We start from the raw sequence: 18,593 nt of genomic DNA, 5'->3' as shown, positions 1-18,593 counted from the left end.
TTTCAACATACTAAAGGGTCTGAGATAATAATTAGACCAGAATACTAACAAAGCCTAACAAGGTCAAACTAAAATGGTCATTGAACTTTGGTGATAATTCTTTTGCCATTGAAATACAAGGTTTTGGTCACTTTGTTTATTAATAGCCGCATTAATTTAAGGGTAAATATACAATTTCATCTCTGAATTATAGTTAATACATTCCATTTGGTACTTTTATAATATTTTAATGATAATTTTAAAATGAATATTAAAAAATTTGAAGTATAAAAAAATCTTGAAAATTCCGAAAATTTACTATTTGTTATTTGAATTTATAAAAATATTTTTAAAATTATAATTATGTAAAAAATTTAAAAATCATAAAAAAATTAACAATTGTATAATAGTTTTGTTTATTATCAACTTAACGTTAACAAAAGTTTCAGTCATCAACTCCCCAAAATCAAATTTTTAATAAAATCACTTTGCCCAGAACCGGTCCCGCAGATGTGAATTTAATAAAATTTAAAATACTTTGCTTTTCTGGTCTGTTCAGTAATCCATACTGAGCTTTATGTCATTGGAAACCCACTGCGAATTTAACCAATGTGTATTTCCACTCAAGCTCAGGTTAACAGAAACTAACAGAGCTAAGGGGTTTTACCTATGTTTTGTAGCTGAAGTTGGCCTTTGCTCTGTGGTTCCAGAATGGCCAAATTTAAAAACTAATGCAAGTCTGTGAATAATGCAGGATCCCACAGTGTGAATTGAGGGTCCATCGATAGTGCTGTAACAACTAGTGTAAAGCCAGAGTCCACTGACAATGCAGTGACCCCCAATGTCAAGCCAGAATCACCTGGGAAGATTTGGTAAGTATTCATTAACTGAAAGTTTTCTGGTGATCTAAAAATTCGAAAGTAGTGTTTGATGTTTATCTTTAGATATATGCTTATTTGAAGTTTTTCAGAAGATCTGATAGGAAAGTCGTCTTTTAATGTTTTGTTTTCCTAGTGAATAGTCTGCTTCAACATTTGAATCTTATTCATGTTTCCTTTTCATATGTGCTAATATTACGAGCTTCGACATCTAGTAACATTTTTTTAAGAACCTTCATAAAGGCTTTTAACAGCTACCATTTCTTCTAAAAACAAATGCTTTTGGTTGTATCTAACCAAGTGAGGGCCTTTATGATTTTAAAGCCTGGGCAAAGAAACATGTTTTACATTTGCATGCTTGATATGTTGCTTCACGATGAGTTTTGTGGAGATAATCACTACTCAGAGCTTAGTTTCATGAAATGTCATTCTCATACGTGCAAATTAATTTTTTGTCATCATGGTGTGTTAATATCAACAACTTAATCAAATCCCCCTTTCTTTTCCTGGAGACCTTCAAAATTCAAATGATGTTTGTTTTGTTTCTTTTAGGTGCTAATCCTGGATTTCAGGTGGAACGAAAACTAGAAGTTGATGACCCAAGTGAAGTGCTACAAATAATGCAAATGCAGGCTATTGGTAGATATTTTTAATCTAATCGTAGCTTGGATATCTTTCGTAAAATCCTCCTTAAAGTGGGAGGAAGTACGTCACTTGAGCAAATGTTTGAAAAAGAATCCACTCCTTATTATAATTTATGCACTGGTATCTCATTGATATTTAGCAACCCAATCAAGATATCCAAGTGCAATAAAATGCAAAATGTATGAAGAAAATCTTTGTCACAAGATCTGTAATTAACTTGGAAATATCGTGTCATGAAAATGACTGCATAAATTGGAATTGCCAGTAGATCTTTTGCTTTCGATAAGAATTCAATGTATCCATGGGAGAAATACTGAAATCTCATGGAGATATCTTAGAGCTCAATATATTGATGATGGTTATAGATGATTCAAAGGTTGTAATGTGTTAAAAGGATATTCCGAGGGTATTGTGGTGGACTTGTGGTAGATTATTTTTTGCATTTTATAGTAGGCCGATTGTATTGCTTTTAGCTAGATTTGGTCTGCATGAAGTTTTATGTCAGGTCCCAAAGCATTTTTCCACATCAGGTAAATTGATTCCCAGGGGCTCAATGTACATTAGACTGAGTTGTATGGTAGAAGCTTAAATGCCTTCCAGCTTAAGATAACTAGCTTGTATGATCAAAATGTTCTCATTATCTACATGATGTTAGAGCCAGAGAACCTTTAGACAAGCTGTCTTGATGCCAAATCTGGTTAATTCGCTTCACACTACCATTTATATCTCAATGTTCTCTGATGCAGCTTCTTCCAATGCAGTCTGTGAAGCCTTGAAGGATGAACACCTTCAAAAATTTATCTCTGATCTCGATAGCTCCCCAGATGCATTGAATATCAGTGATGTTATTTCCACTTGAAAACCAAGACCTGAGACTTATTTTCCTTTTTGCTGATGTTGTTTGTGTGCCTACTGAATCGTGTTTTTACCTTTTGTTAGGAACTCGACAAAGCTATGGGACTGGATGTTTTTCGCATTTTCGGTGATAAGCCATCTTATCATCTTCAACCAGTTCCGTCTTATATTTCTACTTTAACAATATTCATATTTTCTTCTTCGCCTGTCGGGTTTCTGTATAATTACACTATTGTCGCCCATCAGAACTTGGTAATGCCGAAAGTTTAACTGTCTATTGTTTTCTCTATCATCAGATTTTATCCGCGATCAATCAATGACCACATATCATAAGGCTTCTGAAGTTCTTTATTCGAATACGTCAATGCCAATATATTTATGTCCAAGTTTTTCTGCTAGCTCAGATGAGAAATCATCCCGCCGTCTCTGAGCCTGGTCAGTGCTCGATGTTTCTGTATGTTTAGTATTTTGGTTAATCATTATTCATATTTTTCTTGTGTTAGTTTTCATCTCGACGAAAATGTCTGTGATGGCCTCCATGTCATTTCTTTTTACAGTAGATCCCTACAATTTCCTTATCTCTTTCAACTCACTGTTAAATTGTTTGTTCTTCCTATGAATGGTAGTATTATCATGAACACTCAAGCTTTACAAGATATGATGTTTCAAATATAAGTAAAAATTTATTGTTCCAAATCTTGCGATGGGTTAAAATAGAGCTTAAATCCTTCAAGGAAGGTCTATTATTGTCATAATTAGTAATACTAAAATCCCAAACCCCAATTTGCAAAGAAAAAGATTATATATGATTATAGAATGTAAATCATGTAAATATATAATTTCTGTTAAATATTGTAATTCAATAGTTAATGTTGATATGTATTTGATTGGTTGGAAAGGTAGATAGATAAAATTAAGCTAATAATGATTGATGAACTATTAACCAAATGTATCACTAAATTTATTATATCAAATTATAAATTTTTTAAAGGGTAAAAAATTAAGAGGGACTAAATATAAATTTACCCTATTTAAAAAATGTACGGTATTTAAGGAAGTTTAAAAAATTCAAGAGGGAAAAATAGAAAATGTTCACTTTTTGGAATAGGGGGCCCAAACATGTAAGTATTCCAATTTGAAATGGGATACCACAAGCTAGGGAGCTTCAAAATTTTAGGGGCTAGTCCCCTGTGAACCTAGTGTAGGCTGGATTTTAAATAAGCACTTGATTTTAATATTATAACATAACTGGAAAGAAAATTCTATACTCTGTAATGTCCCAGCTAATATATTAAAAAAAACTTTTAAACTACTACATTTTAATTAAACTAAATATTAAGATAAAAAATTGTGTTATGAAGATTTAACGTTGCATTATTCGCAATCTGAACCTGCTTTTATGTTATTTGGACATAATGCTTTGGATTTTTCTGCGTAGTCGTAAAGAATTTTTTATCCGATACAGATTTTTTACTGTCCTACTGTTGTTAATTTATTTTCTTAGGGTCAGTTCTTCATTGCTTTTGAGAAGTGCTTTTGAAAAATTTGAGTGTTTGGTATTGCTGTCAAAAAGTACTTTTGAAGAATAAAATGTTCATTTTAGACATGATATTATAAAGTAACAAATATGTATTGAAATAATGTTCAAATTAGTTAATATTACGATATTTTAACAAAAATATAAAAATAATTTATTATAACTTATTGCTAATATTTTAATATATAATATTAATTGTAAATATTTCTTAGTAATTAATATTAATTATTTATAAAATTTAATTAAAATATATAAACTATATTTAAAAATTTAAATATAAAAATTAAATATTTGTAATTAGATATTGACACAATTGTATTATTATAAAAATTATTTGTAAAAAAGAATCCATTTCTAATTTGGCCAAGTAAACAAATGGATGAAATTGCATGGAATTCGGTAGTTTCATTTCATTTCCCAATCGACTTGTTTTAACAAACAGCAATGAAAGCACAATAAGAAGAAAAAGTGATTTGTTATGAACATGGTGTTAGGGTCAATAGTATGGGAACTCAACCTTTCAATAGCCAAACAAGTGTTTCGAAATTTATTAAACGACTCGATCTATTTAACATTTTGACAAAGAAAAGCTAAATCCTTAAAATCGAATGATTTAGATAAAAAATACCTCAAAATCGAATGACTTAGGTAAAATATAATCTGCATTTGAGCATTAACTTGGAACCTTTTAAAATTTAAATTGGCATATGATTAAAATTTAATTTTTTTTAAATTTTAAATTTTAGTTAAATTGTTAATCTTATAAAAATTATTTTTGTTAAATTCAAGTTAATTGAAACATTTTTAATTACATTGTTATTAAAGGGGACCTTTTTTATTTAAAAAAGATCACACTAACCAATTTAACAAATACAATTAATAGTGTTAACAACTGAACTAAAATTTTGAAATCTGAATTCTTGAAAATAAAAGCATAAGGACTAAATTCTTAATTTACTAAGAGTGCCAATTAGAGATGACAGATTCAATAAAAAATCAGATATAACAATTCTGAATTTGCACCTTGTTAAAGAAATAAAAATGAGGTTTGTAAGGAAATTAAACAGTCAAGTATATAAAAGTACAATATCCATAAATTTATTTGTAACCCCCTCTCTTTTTTCCCATTTTCAATGTTCATGTTGTTACAAGGAAACAAATTATGTACATTGCAAACTGGGGCTGTTCATCCTTTTTGCTTTTAAGACATCTCATAGTTTGGCTAAAATTATCAGAGAAATCAACTAAAATAAAACATCTTGGTTCAGGAATTTACAACATCTTTTTGTTCATATGGAAAGAGGTTACAAGCTCATGTACTTCGGGATTGATGGTACGACAAACCTGATCCTAACAAGCCCTCAAGAATTTCGGGACTTATGCTGCTCAGGAACAGATAAGCTGCAGTGCAAGAACAAAGATAAATCAACAAAGATAATCCGAAATCTTGAAAGCAAATAGGCTATAAATTCAACCTAAATGCAAACTATATTCAACAAAAAGGAAAACCATTCCCGATTCACAAAAGAAGAAAGAGGATGGGCAGTACTTTCATGATATCACAGCTTATAGCTCATAACCGATGTTACATTTCTGTTAGAAATGAACATTTAACTTCTTCAAAAGAATTTTTATCTTTAAATTTTACTATTCGCTTACCAAAAATTACAACGCCGAGCGGCTCCGCAAAACCAGAAAGAGTTGCCAACTTGAATGCCTGCCACTTGCTGACAAACAATACAAAACCAAACAGTTAACAGTTTCGTCATACAAATAAGTTCAAGTTCATTTACGCTAACACCTGCACCATAACAGGCAAATTAATCCAGCTATCATGACTAGAATAGACGAAAATCAGCTAGTAATAGATGAGCTTCATTTACGCTAACACCTGCACCATAACAGGCAAATTAATCCAGCTATCATGACTAGAATAGACGAAAATCAGCTAGTAATAGATGAGCAAGCCATTATTCCACGATTATTGTCCTATCATTAAGTATTAATTCTCACACACTGTGCCAAATAAATTCAGACCTACCACCTACAAGTTTGGAAATCCCTACTTTCTAACCATTTGATTGTCAACTTTGAACCCCGAATTTCAAGACTGGTGTCTCAATAAACTCTCACCTCTGTGTAGCAAAATAAACAGGCAGTGCAACAGCAACACCCTATAAAATGAACATAAAGAAGTTAAGGGGAAAAAAAACTTGCACTCTATTATATATATATGTGTATGTATGCATTAATTATATTATAAGATATTAGAATATTGCATTTTGTAAGCATGACCGATTTTTGATCAACTCATAAGATTATGAGTGGTCTGTGGAAGGATCTGCTTGTTCCTCTTGTAGGAACTTACACTTAGGTCCAGAACTTGAAACAAAAGAAAAGGAGAAATTGGAACACATGTATGAAAACGTCAGGCAGCCTTTTGTTTCTCTTCTCTTTAGCATGAATGAATATTCTTTGATAGAACAATGAATTAATAATAAATATATCAATACAGAGCAGGGTTTTCTGATTATGAGTCAACAATGCAGATAAGCTCTCTCTGCTTTGTGGACAGCTCTCAGTCATTCTGTAACTTTGCTTCCAAGAACAGAAAAAGAGTGGTCTATTGAGTCTATCTTTGAGTTTAGAGTCAGACAATTAGTTAGGAATTATGTTGTCTTGAGTTTACTATAAATTCATGGAAATTCCATTGTCATATTTCTACTTTCTTCTCTCGACTACTACTATGATGCTTCAGGGGATGATTCACAGCACAAGGGTAAAACCATGAGTTTATTTCCTTGTCATTCCAATGCTTCAGAAAATTCTAGCAATCTTCCTCCGATATCCGACCCTCTTTGGATTCCTATCCCTCCTAAGTTCCTACTGTAAACCTTAAAAAGCTGTATTCTATAAGCAGGAAGGCTTCTACAAATCTACCCTACATCAGAAACTGCTTTCCCGCTATAAGTGATGGTAAGTAGGAATAATACAATCGACGATAACTTCAACCAAAATGAAACACAGCCATGGTATCTTATCGTAAAGCTAAACCCTAGAAACAATTAAAAAGAACATCATCAGAACTTTCAAATACAAAAGATACAGAAAATTCAGCAACGATATGAAATTTGGATAGAATTTTGATTTAGTCTATATTTCTTCTATTCTTATCAACTAAAATAGTTTGGAAGAGTTACAAAGCGAGCAAAAGAGGCACAAAACAAAAGAGGCAGAGCAAAGCAGCAGTAGAGGCACAAAACAGTAAAGCAAAAGAGGCACAAAAGCCAGAATTAAAAAGTATATAAAAACAAAGCATAACTAATAACTAAAGAGAAGAAGAAGAAAACGTACTCAACTGCGGAAGAGGAACAAAGAACAGGAAGGAGCTTTCACAGCGAAAATGTGAAAAAAATGGGTATAGAACTTTCACAGCAGAGGAAAGAACGTTTTTCCAAGGGGGAGAAGATAGGTTATTTTGGTCATTTATCAACCAAAAGCACTTCAAGCTTTTTAGATGGTGAAATGATGAATGACCAAAATATTTTCGATTATATTTTCGATTTTAATGTACAAATTGAAGTGCATCTGGTTAGGGTTTAGGGGTTAGGAGTTAGGGCTCAGGGCTCAGGGCTCAGGGGTAGGGTTTAGGGGTTAGGGATTAGGGTTTAGGGTTTAGTGTTTAAGGGTTAGGGGTTAGTGTTTAGGGTTTAGGAGTTAGGGGCTAGGGGTTTGGGGTTTGGTGTTTGGGGTTTAAGGTGTAGGGTGTAGGGTTTTAGGGTTTTAGGGTTTTAGTGTTTTAGGGCTTAGGGTTTGGGTTTGGGGTTTAGGGCTTAAGGTTTTAGGGGGTTTAGGGTTTTAAAGGGTTTAGGGTTTAGGTTTAGGGCTTGGGGGCTTGGGGGCTTGGGGCTTGGGGGCTTGGGGGTTGGGGGTTTGGGTTAGGGGTTTGGGGTTAGGGGTTAAGGGTTTGAGGTTGGGGGTTGGGGGTTTGGGGTTTAGGGCTTGGGTTTGGGTTAGGGGTTTGGGGTTAGGGTTTATGGGTTTGGGGTTTGGGGTTTGGGGTTTGGGGTTTTGTAGTCTAGGGTTTGGGGTTTAGGGTTTGGTGTTTGGTGTTTGGGGTCTAGAGTTTAGGGTTTAGGGTTTTAGGGTTTAGGGTTTATGGTTTAGGGTTTAGGGTTCAGGGTTCAGGGTTTTGGGGTTTGGGGTTTGGGCTTAGGGTTAGGGTTTACGGATTTGGGGTTTGGGGTTTAAGGGTTTGGGGTTTGGGGGTTTGGGGTTTGGGGTTTAGGGTTTGTGGTTTAGGGTTAGGGGTTTGGGGTTTAGGGTTTAGGGTTTAGGGTTTAGGGTTTAGGGTTTGGGGTTTGGGGTTTGGGGTTTAGGGTTTAGGGTTTTTATTTATGTCTATGCACATCTAAGGAAGATATTCTTTGTCACGTTGACACACAGTTGAGTCTGAAAGATTATTGAAACAAATCTTTTCAGCTGATGAAGTGCAATGTAAGAACATCATGTCTCTTAGATTTATGGACTTCCTTTATGCCTTTTATTTTGCATCATCCTCTTGATTTTCCTTGAGATGATAGTTTGCGTACATGGAACCAATAAGAGGAATTTGGAATCAATTTTGGAGTCAAGTCTGAAGCGCATGAAAAGATTGCATGTTCACTTCTCAAGTGGCTTGCTGACTGATGGTGAAGTGATAAGTGGTGAGTTATCATGAAATTTCTCTTTACTGGTCCTCTGAACTTTGACATACGAACTCCTTCATTTTACTCTTTATTTTCAATATGCTAGCTCTGTATACGTGTCAAACTGCTTACGGGTGTTATTATGCTTGTTATCTTCATTTCACCATAGGATTCATGCTAAAGATTATGAAAGGGGATTACTAAGATACCGATATATAATGTGAATTTTAAGCGATAATGGAAAATGACAAGCACTAATCGGCATAAATTGAGTTTTAGTGAATCTAAATGCTGTAGAGGGCTTATGATGATTTGTATCTTTTACCCTATTCAGGTATGGGACGAGATGTTACCGTTTTGATCTATCTTGATGTTAGAAAAGCTTTGGAAAGTAAGCATGCTTGCTTCTTTCAAGTTTCAGTCCGGTGATGATTCTATGAACCGAAGCAATAACTGCAAGTCATGTCTTTCTCACTTTTCTTTAAGAGTCGTGGCCGAACATATATTGATCTGTTCTTGCCAAACTACGGTTCTTAAGTTGTCTTCGCTTGTTTTCTTGATGACTGCAGAAGGCATGAAGCTTTACATTTCAGACAACAAAGCGATATTGACTGAGGGTTTTGATGGGGTGGTACGTGTCAAGTGCTTTGAGAAAATAGAATCATGGCCAGATAGAAAACCTATACCTTTCTCAAATGTTTAAAATTGGATGATGAAATGATCAGTTTTTTCTCTCTTTTAAACCTGTGTGATGACAAATTTGTATTGGATCTTATGAAATTCATATACATATTAATCAGTAATAAACCTCCTTACACTTGCCCACCCTCCCTGCAACCATATACATATTAATCAAGTCACGATACATAGCATATGTTGGAGAGAAACCCGCTTCCTTGAGTTTGGAAAAATATCTCACTGCTCTTGCCAAATCCTTCAGGCCAATAAAAAGCTTTATTACTACACGATAAGCAGGAAGATCCAAGAGACATTCCCTGGCCTCCATTTCCCAAACCAGAGCTAATGCTTCCATGTACTTGTTCTCAGAATAACGACTATGAAGCAATGTTGTGTACATCACCACACTGGGGTCACGCCCTGATTGCTTGAACCAGTAAAACAAGCTCTCCACAATCTCAAACTTCCTATGCCTAATGCAAACCTTCATGATCGCTGTACAGTCCTGCTGACTCAAATTCAAATCATCTCTTTCTCCAAGATCACCCAGTAACTCCTCTACAAGGATGTGTTTATCAGGATTCTTTCCAAGCTCCAATATTAGCTTTGCGTAAATGCCTGGATCCAGCATTCTTTTACTTTGCTTCACAACCGAAAGAAGCTTCCATGCAAGGTTCAAGCTTCCACCTTTAACAAATCCTTTCAACATTGCCTCAATCAGACTACGATTGGTCGAGCTCGTGAACTTCTCCAAGTTGACGGGCAATTTTAATTCACGCTTCCTAGCCAATACTTCAACAGTTGAAGTCAAAATCCTATCATCAGGGTACAAGTGAGGCATCTTCTGAGCCCAACAGAAAGTTTGCAGAGCTCTTTGTGGAAGATCCATAAGACCCAATTCCCGAATTGTGATTGATAACGAACCCTTACGCAAAAAGGGAGCCCATTTATTGAGAACTGCAGACACATCATCATCGGAAGCAAGGTCTTTAATCTCTTTAGATAAGCCAATAAGAAAGCTTGGGTTCTTATATAACTGTTGTGATACAGAAGCACGAGATGAGTTTACCCCAGCAGAAGACTTCTTAACGTGTTTCTTTGGCATAGGAAATCCCAGTGGCCGTAGCTTGTAAGGAAGTGGGAGAGGAAGAGGCCTCTCTCTACCTACTTTTCCAGGTTTTTGAGGAATTCTTCCCTGAAAAAGTGAAGATATGGCTTCAACCTCATCTGATTCCCAAGCAAGATCAATATTCACATGATCTTCTTTGTCGTCTTCTTCTTCAGGTGAATCACTATTGTGACCGCAAATTGACTTTATTTGTTCAGTGTCAGTGGACATGTCGGTTTCAGTTCTAGGTTTCTCCAAGAATAAGTTAACGCCAAAGTCAGGAGGGAGTTTGGTGCGATGCGGATAACGGCGGTTCTTGGGTTGCTTGCTATAGCAAATTCTTGTGTTGGGATGCGCCAGGTTAGTAACACAAATGCTCGGTTGTAGTTTTCCTCTCAAAGTTATGAAAGGATATGTGGTGATGGATGAGAATATGCAATCCATTTTCTTAGTATTATGGTTCGTTTGGAGGATGAACCTTGTGCATAAAAAAGGAGATGCTCCAATACCTAACGGGAATTTCTCACTGACGACGGGCATTTTAAAGTATGCAGCTGTGGGCTTGAGAGCTGAAATGAAGGAAACTATGTAAGGCAAACAGGTACTGGAGTTGCAGGAGGAGATTTTGATTTTTGGAAAAGGAATTGAAGTTGAACAGATTATGAAAACTTACATTCAATTCATCGCCTTTCGATCAAAACCAACACCAAACCAAACCCACCTTCACCCAAATACTACATATCAATCAAAATATAAAATCAACAACCCAAAACCATAATAATCCCGAGAGAAGCACCAAGGTTTGTTTTTGGAAAAAGCTTTAAAAAATGAAAAGATTATGAATTGAATAATAAACCCCCAATTTAATTCAACAACTTTCAATCAAAAGTAGCACCAAGCCAACCGCTCCCTCACTCAAATCCCACAACATCCAACAGAGCCAGAATAAAAAGAAATCAATAACCCAAAACCAGAATAATCTCATATTAGAAACCAAACGAACTTGAAACAACTAAAAAAAACGAAGGGAAGCAAATAAAAGAAAAAATGATGTCTCACCCACTGTCGATTGACAAAGACTTTGTTGGAAAGGTGTCTTCTTTGACAATCCCCTTATGGTGGAAGAAGATGTTGAATCCTAGCTTTCTGGTTAGAAATGCAATGGGTTTGGGGGAGTTCCTTGGAAATCTAGTCTGATCAAAGGAAAGAGGGGAAGGAGAGGATCATTTCGGAAGGGAGCAGTAAGCCGGAAAATCACTGGCGTCGGTAGAACAAAGATACGGCGAGGAGATTTGAGGTTGAGAGAATTTAGTATTGTATTTTGCTTAAGAATTGATTTAGTTAGAAGAGAAAATATGATTATTTAGTTTTTAAAGTTAATAATAAAGTTAAGGGATAATGCATGACAAACAGGTTTAAAAACAAGGAGAAAATAAATTTTAGGGCTATTTAACGTAAGATTTAAAATATTTCAAAATTAATAAAATTTTTAAAAATAAATTACACGTGAGTATGTTTTAAAATATAAAAAATTTAAACTTAAAAATCAAAATCGACTTTTTAAAATTTTAAGCATCATATTACAAAAAAGATTGGATAAAATTTAAATACTAAATATAACATTAATATATTTTTCAACAAACCTTCAATGATAAAACCATAAAAAGTGAATTTCTTTTATAGCTTGAATGCTTTTTTTAATTATTTAAATTTATTTATTATATAAATAGTAAAACGTACGAATCAAAACATATATTATTAATCAACCAAACACTTTGAAGGGGAATATTGAATTTTTTTAAATAATATAAAAATTTATTTAAAATTTTAAAACAAGTTTCAATTTTCTATAATTGGATAAATATCATAAAAAATTTATGGGTCGTGCCTGGCCCGGCACCTTAGTTTTCTTTTCCTCTTCAGGTCACTGCCCCCAATCTGTAACAGCTAATTTCTAAATCCCTAACCCTAACAAAATAACTTTGCCTTCTCCACTCCAACACCCTACGGCCACCTCCATTGTCGTTCACGAGTCAGGCAGTCACCAACGGTCCACCATCATCGTTCACCAGTCAGGTAGTCACCATCGGTCCACCAGTCAATCGCTTTCAAGTAAGAGCAAAATTAAAATTGCATTCCTTTTTTTTTTTCAAGTAAGAGCAAACCCGTTTCTACTCAACTATAACTCAGTAGCATTTTTGGCATGCAAGTGGCTCATAAAACAAACCCGCTCCTCCTTTTATTCTTGCTATGCTTTTTGCTTTTACAATTTTTTTCCTTTTCCCCTAGGGTTTTATTCATCGCAGCCGGCTAAAGGTAAAGTCTGCATTTAGTTTCGAGTTATTGAAGTAGTTTTGACGAATTCTACTTTGTTTTTTAAAAAAATATATAATTAGGGTTTTGGATAGTGATTTTTAAGTGGATTTGTTGAATTCTAGCCCCGAAAGTTTTGTTTTTTTATGTAATGTAGTGTTTTGATAGTGATTCTTAAATTTTGATATTGAATAACTTGATGCTTTGAAATTTATGTTTTTATAATATTTGTTGTCTTCTTGCTTGCAGTACTAACTGGAATATTCGATATTTATTGTATTTGTACAGTGAGTCAATGATGTTATATTTAATTTAAATCTAATTTGATCTGGTATGCTTCGTTCATTTATAATTTCAAAGTTTCTATTTTTTTTAATATCGAATTGGCACAGTGGATCTCGAATATTTAATATTTAAGTTTGTAGTTGTAACTTTCTACTGGTTTTCTTTGTTATTAGTCTGTCCCTACATTTTGAAGGCAGCAGATAATTGGGTTTCTATTTTATAAGTTTGTATAGTAATTCTCCTTAAAAACTAATGAAAGCATGATCATCTTTTGTACCTATCTTCATCTGTTTTATGCAATTTAAATTAAGGGTCTCCTTCATAATGTTGATAGTTGATTGGACAGATCACCAGGCCATCATAGGATTTTTGTATTTAGTTGCAAGCAATCGTTCATTACCCTCATTTTTCCACTGGTTTCCATCTATTTTGATTTATTCAAAAGCTGAAGATTTCATCTGGCATTTACATGTTTGCTAAGGACATTTTCTTGGAATGATTAGTTCTTTATCCATTTTTATTCTCATTTTCCAGGTTTTCATCTATTTGATTTCTTTAGAAGCTGATGGTGTTTGCATTTCTCTTCTGACAATTTATTTGTTTTTAACTGTTTCTCGATGTCATGTTCAGTTGTGAGTAGTGCATGTTGTATGTTTCAGGAGTAGGCAAGTCTAACCTTCTCTTAATGTTCACCAGAACGAGTGATTATTGTGTTGCATTAGAAGATGTTAAATATGTGTTGTTTTCTTTCACACTATATTTTCCTTTTTTCATCTCACAGTGAGAGTTTTCTTTTAAAGTTTCATATTTTTAGAAGATGATAAATTTCATAAGATTTACTTATTTATTTATATTTTGTACAAAAATTGCAATATTTGATAATTAGAGAACAATGATTAAGAGTTTATAATAAAAAGAACAATTATTGCAATGTTCCAAAATTTCAACGTTTTAATTAATTTCTTTTGTAAAATTACTTGAAACAAAGAGTAGTACGATTCAAATAAAAGCTCTTACTCTTGGGTTGGCCCATACTCAGTGAAGCATACCGGCAACCAGTACCCTTTCTGCTTGGTTTTGGGCGACTAGCATCTGCATAGTGTAAGAATGGAGTCAGGGGCGAAGGAGGAAGGGAAAGTGCTGGGATACAACAGCAAAAAGGTGAAGAAAGTGGCGATACTTTCAACACTGGCCGCTCTCCTTGATGATCCAATTCTCGCCGATGTCCCTAAGAAACCCAGTTTGTCCGATGTTGATACCCTAATCAACCTTGAACTGGGGAGTGCCATGTGTATCTCTATCTTCAAATTAGATGGAACCTCCTTCGGTACACTTCATATGCTCACACACACACACACACACACACACGCACAGCTAGGCAGGCCTTCAGCCGCATAGAATTTGTGTTTGAAATTAAAGTCAGTACTTATTTGGATTGGTTTTCCTTGGAATTCGAAGATGTTGCAGTGATGAATTCAGCCACAGTGAAAGACTTGAAGCTCGCAATCAAGAAGAAAGTGATCGAGTTAGAGCAATCCAAGATGGGTCATCGACACATTTCATGGTTTATCATCTTGTTTTTCCTCTTAGACCACCCTCACTTTTTTTTTTGGCCAGAATCATCCTCACATTAATCGGTGGCATTTTGATGTATTAGAGAGAGAAAAAAAAACAGAGCAATTACATTTACTATAAAGTTCTGTTTTTGAAGATTAATTTTTTTTCTTTTAATGTTTACTTTGTTTGTGGTTATAGGAGGCACGTTTGGGCTAATTTCTGCCTAGCACACCACAATGGGAAGCTCCTTGATGATGACGCCGCACTTCACGATTTTGGCGTTAGAAATAATTCTCAGGTGTTGTATTTGGTCCCTTCACTTTTCTGCAAATGGTTCTTTTTTATTTTGTTATGATCATTCATTGCTCATTTCCTGCTTATGATCTCACCTTGGAGCCTTAACATCCATTGACCTTGCAAATATCAACTTAAACAAGATTCATGTGCTAACGAATTATGGGAATCCATCATCCCAAGTAGGTTTTTATAAATATTGTTAAGAGGAATCTCAACTTAAAATTGATCTAGAAACTTGGCTCTCATTTACAATTACTGGGGCTATAATGTCTAGCAGTTGGCGGCATGTAAATTATAAACATGAAGAATTCCTCCTCCTGAGATGTTATGATGTGTATTGCAGGTACATTTTTTACCTTATGTTGTCTCAAAAGGTTCTGGGAGACATTCTAAGAGGAGAAAACACCGTTTCTTCCATGGCCTGAGCAAGCTTTCATGATGACATGCAATCATTCGGGCATCCCTGTTTTCTGATCCAACTCATTCCACAAATTCACAATGTTCCATAGCAAAGTAAATGTGGTACAAGTACATTGATTTCTAGTTGACATTTTAAATAAATTTTAAAGCTCTTGTAATACTAAATTTTTAATAAATTAGCTTTATCATATCTCGTATTCTCAAAAACCAAATAAATTGATCATGTCATCATCTCCCAGACTCCACAATTTTAGTTGAAAAGTTAAATGTGTAATTATATATAGTATAGATTTAATAATATAGTATATAAATACACATTTAAGTAATAAATATAAATTATTTTATTATGATGATATTTTTATATATAAAATCAACAAACAAAAAGCAAATAATTAGATTTTTAAAAGAATGACAAATCTAGACTTTTTGTTTTCATATGTATAGATCCTTTGTCTTTGCCTGTTCATCTCTGTTTTTTGTTTCAGATATATTTATTCATCACTCGAAGCAAAGCAAAAGGAAAAGTCGGAGGGTTTTGAGGAGAGTGAAAAATGGTTGGTCCTACTTCATCGGAGAGTGAAGTCATTCTGGAAATACCATTCGGGTCAGGAGGTTGCCCTAGTTCCCACCATTTTATCGGTGGAAATCATGAAGCTTCCAATTATTTATGTGAATTGTAAGTCACCCCTTTTTTTTCATATGTTTTAGCTTGGGGATTTTAATTCTTTTATGAAAAGGCGTTGAATTTTACCTTCTGCAATTGAAATGTGTGAACTTTAGGTATTATGGGGGATGGGCATTACCTAATATATACTTCTTGGGGTTTGCTGGGGTTGTGAAGTTTGGCAATATCCATATTGGTGGACTTTCTGGAATTTTACAATGCGCGTAATTATTGGTTAGGTTGGGTTTGAAGTTCTTTTACTTGTCTATTTTGTGTTTATTCTGGAGTTCTTTTAATGGTAATTGTTTATTTACTGCGAGTGTCAGCTTACTTGCACTGCAAATTCGCCACTCTTGTTGAACATGAATAGGGTGGTCGAGCGACAAAATTTCTTGCACTCAGATAAATATAATATATTATAAAGCCGATTTTGTTTTGCCTTTCTACATTTATTTTCAGTGAGTTTTTGTCAGATTTTTCTTTTTATTTCTTGCTCGGCATAATATTGTTGGGTGAGGATATCCCATTCTAGTGGTATCCCGGCTTTGGCATATCCCAAGTAGGGATATTCCGGCCCGAGTATATCCCATTCCGGGGATATCCTGGCATTGGTTTAGGGTTTTTTTTGTGAAATAAAGTACTGTACTGGGCTATTATTAGAATGCAAAAACACATAAAACAGGCCCAAAGAAAAGCGAAAGCCTGGAAAAATAGGCCCAATTTTTTTTGGGTCTGAGCACATCATGATAGTAATATTTGAGAAATGATTGTACCCTAAAAATATTTTTGAACATATCCATTACCAAAAATAATAATAATAATAGTGTGCCCACTCTACTTTGAATTCTCATTTTATTGTTTTTATTTATGCAAGAACAATTAATCTGTAAACTATTTTCATTTTGATGGTTAAGAGTCGTAGCTTTTTGCAAGAAAAAGTTATTGAATTAGCTCCAATTTTATTTAATTAATTAATATATTTAAAAAAGCTCAAAGGTTAGGTCCATCAAAATATCATCTATTTATCAAGCCTGATCCAATTTAATATGTAAATAACTCTAATTATCAATTAAATAATGTAATATAATTTAAAAATTATAAATAATAAATTTAAATCACTTGTTTTTAAATAGACAATTGTATCCATTTCTCTTTATAGTTTAAAAGTTTAGGTTATATTCTCCTTTATATTTGTGGATATATATTTTATTAAATTTTCTAAAGAATCTTATTCTGCTCTTTTTCTTTAGTACTAAAGTACTTGCATGTGGGAATATGTTTCCAATTTTATGTGGGTTTTTCTGAGCATGTTTTGAAGTGCAATAGAATCACATACAATTCAGGGAGAAGAATAGAAGTAATTGGAAAATAGGAATAAGGATGCAGCATTTATGAAATATTATGATAAACATGAATGCCATTTCTGTTTCTAGTTACTTATGGAAGCTTACGAATGCATGTATTACAATAAACCATAAAAGAAGAGGAAATACATTTTAAAAGTTCAATTACTTAATCGAATGAAAAATAAATAAAATTAGAGAATGAAAATGGCTTAAATATATAATAAATAAAAACATCTTTCATATTTATTTCCTTTTTTTTTCTAACGTTTCGTTTTCTAATCCATGAGAAAAGAACCTCAATGCATCAGCCATTTAAATGGCTGGTTCTTTTTTATATATGTTATATTTGTAATGATGGAATTTTATCTGTGAAATTTATTATTAAGTATTATTTGTAAATATTCTTGTATGCATATTGATAACTCTCATATTTAAAGTTATTTTAATAAAATTTTTATATTATTTTAGGAGGTAATTTTAGTAATTAGACAAGTTTGTATTACATTTTATAGTTTTTCAAATTAATTATATTTTATTTAAATTTTGCTTGTTGTTTTTATTATTTTTATAGTTAGTTTGGATTTACTTACTATTTTTCTTTCTATATTGCAGGGTTTGAAAGAAGAATGAAAGACTTGGGCATAGAGTAAAAAGTAATTAAGTGATGCTTTTCGCTCCATTGCAATTTCTACCTTGAGTAGAGTGGCACAATCACAAAACCAAAAAATAAGGGTGATGAGATTTAAAAGAAAAAAGGAGGAAAAAGGAAGAGATCAATTGGAGCCAGACAACAACTATCTCACATCAAAGGGAACTTCAAGGTTGCAAAGATGAGAAGAAAAAGAGATCCGTGGCGCTTGATGTAAATTTTTTAACTATTTTTTTCTCTAGATTATTATTATTTACTTTTTAATGCAAGTTTGTTGTGAATATCTTCTTGTGTGATTTTATCAATTTAATATGAACTAAACTCTATTATTTTAAAACAATGACGGATCCTATTTCTTAGTTAATTAATTTATTTTTTCTTTTATTGTTTCAATCTTTGCTGATTATTTATTTAGTTTTGCGCTTATTTAATTCGTTTTTTTTTACCACCAAGTTGTATTAATTTGATAATTTAGATCTGTCTTGGAGGAGAAAATTAAGATTTAGGTCTAGATTGAATAGATTAGAATAAGTTAATTTGCAACTAAGATAAGAATATATATGATGCTCTAATCAACCCAGTAGATTTGTTCTTAATGATTTCACTCAACTTGTCTAGCATAGGAATATAGCTAGTGAAAGGGAAAGATTAACTTAGCTAGATATTGGAAAGATCTAGTTAATGCTATTGAATA

The 18,593-nt window shown here is 33.4% G+C and overlaps 4 protein-coding genes and 1 long non-coding RNA gene across 19 annotated transcripts; 3 read left to right on the top strand and 2 right to left on the bottom strand.

Moving 5' to 3' along the window:
- Positions 1–399: 399 nt before the first annotated feature.
- On the top strand, positions 400–3,053 carry LOC107932438 (uncharacterized). 4 transcript variants are annotated; one of them, XM_016864427.2, is made up of 6 exons: positions 409–612; positions 734–851; positions 1,410–1,496; positions 2,249–2,346; positions 2,442–2,513; positions 2,654–3,053. In XM_016864427.2, exons 2-6 carry the CDS (start codon positions 821–823, stop codon positions 2,675–2,677), a joined length of 312 nt encoding a protein of 103 aa, XP_016719916.1. In that variant the 5' UTR covers positions 409–612; positions 734–820; the 3' UTR covers positions 2,678–3,053. The 4 variants fall into 4 exon arrangements, with proteins under 4 accessions (XP_016719914.1, XP_016719916.1, XP_040956043.1 ...); XM_016864428.2 differs by having other exon boundaries at positions 414–612; positions 2,249–2,341; XM_016864425.2 differs by having other exon boundaries at positions 400–612; positions 2,442–3,053.
- Positions 3,054–4,991: 1,938 nt separating this feature from the next.
- Positions 4,992–7,448, bottom strand: LOC107932418 (uncharacterized). The gene is made up of 4 exons (XR_001693388.2): positions 7,249–7,448; positions 6,028–6,068; positions 5,554–5,621; positions 4,992–5,295 (listed from the first exon to the last, which is right to left on the bottom strand). It is a non-coding gene; the product is annotated as an uncharacterized lncRNA (long non-coding RNA).
- An 891-nt stretch (positions 7,449–8,339) lies between these two features.
- LOC107932478 (putative tRNA 2'-phosphotransferase) lies at positions 8,340–9,292 on the top strand. Its single transcript, XM_016864472.2, has 4 exons — positions 8,340–8,391; positions 8,529–8,600; positions 8,917–8,973; positions 9,152–9,292. The coding sequence occupies exons 2-4, from the start codon at positions 8,540–8,542 to the stop codon at positions 9,283–9,285; spliced, it is 252 nt and encodes an 83-aa protein (XP_016719961.1). The 5' UTR covers positions 8,340–8,391; positions 8,529–8,539; the 3' UTR covers positions 9,286–9,292.
- Positions 9,257–11,786, bottom strand: LOC107932475 (pentatricopeptide repeat-containing protein At2g01860). Of its 4 annotated transcripts, none has more exons than XM_016864464.2 (3): positions 11,428–11,784; positions 11,042–11,102; positions 9,257–10,937 (listed from the first exon to the last, which is right to left on the bottom strand). In XM_016864464.2, exon 3 carries the CDS (start codon positions 10,906–10,908, stop codon positions 9,379–9,381), a length of 1,530 nt encoding a protein of 509 aa, XP_016719953.1. In that variant the 5' UTR covers positions 10,909–10,937; positions 11,042–11,102; positions 11,428–11,784; the 3' UTR covers positions 9,257–9,378. The 4 variants fall into 4 exon arrangements, with proteins under 4 accessions (XP_016719953.1, XP_016719954.1, XP_040955880.1 ...); XM_016864465.2 differs by having other exon boundaries at positions 11,042–11,089; positions 11,428–11,755; XM_041099946.1 differs by having other exon boundaries at positions 11,042–11,786.
- A 337-nt stretch (positions 11,787–12,123) lies between these two features.
- LOC107932477 (U11/U12 small nuclear ribonucleoprotein 25 kDa protein) lies at positions 12,124–18,292 on the top strand. 9 transcript variants are annotated; one of them, XM_041099948.1, is made up of 7 exons: positions 12,126–12,480; positions 14,006–14,293; positions 14,425–14,530; positions 14,722–14,821; positions 15,164–15,342; positions 15,726–15,916; positions 17,863–18,292. In XM_041099948.1, exons 2-5 carry the CDS (start codon positions 14,074–14,076, stop codon positions 15,257–15,259), a joined length of 522 nt encoding a protein of 173 aa, XP_040955882.1. In that variant the 5' UTR covers positions 12,126–12,480; positions 14,006–14,073; the 3' UTR covers positions 15,260–15,342; positions 15,726–15,916; positions 17,863–18,292. The 9 variants fall into 9 exon arrangements, with proteins under 9 accessions (XP_040955888.1, XP_040955882.1, XP_040955883.1 ...); XM_041099956.1 differs by having other exon boundaries at positions 12,161–12,444; positions 15,164–15,333; XM_041099950.1 differs by having other exon boundaries at positions 12,223–12,480; positions 15,164–15,333.
- Positions 18,293–18,593: the final 301 nt, after the last annotated feature.

Source organism: Gossypium hirsutum, chromosome D08 (assembly GCF_007990345.1).
Source record: "Gossypium hirsutum isolate 1008001.06 chromosome D08, Gossypium_hirsutum_v2.1, whole genome shotgun sequence".
Classification (NCBI taxonomy): Eukaryota; Viridiplantae; Streptophyta; class Magnoliopsida; order Malvales; family Malvaceae; genus Gossypium; species Gossypium hirsutum.
Note: the sequence above shows the minus strand (reverse complement) of the source record. Positions and strands in the feature narration are given on the sequence as shown.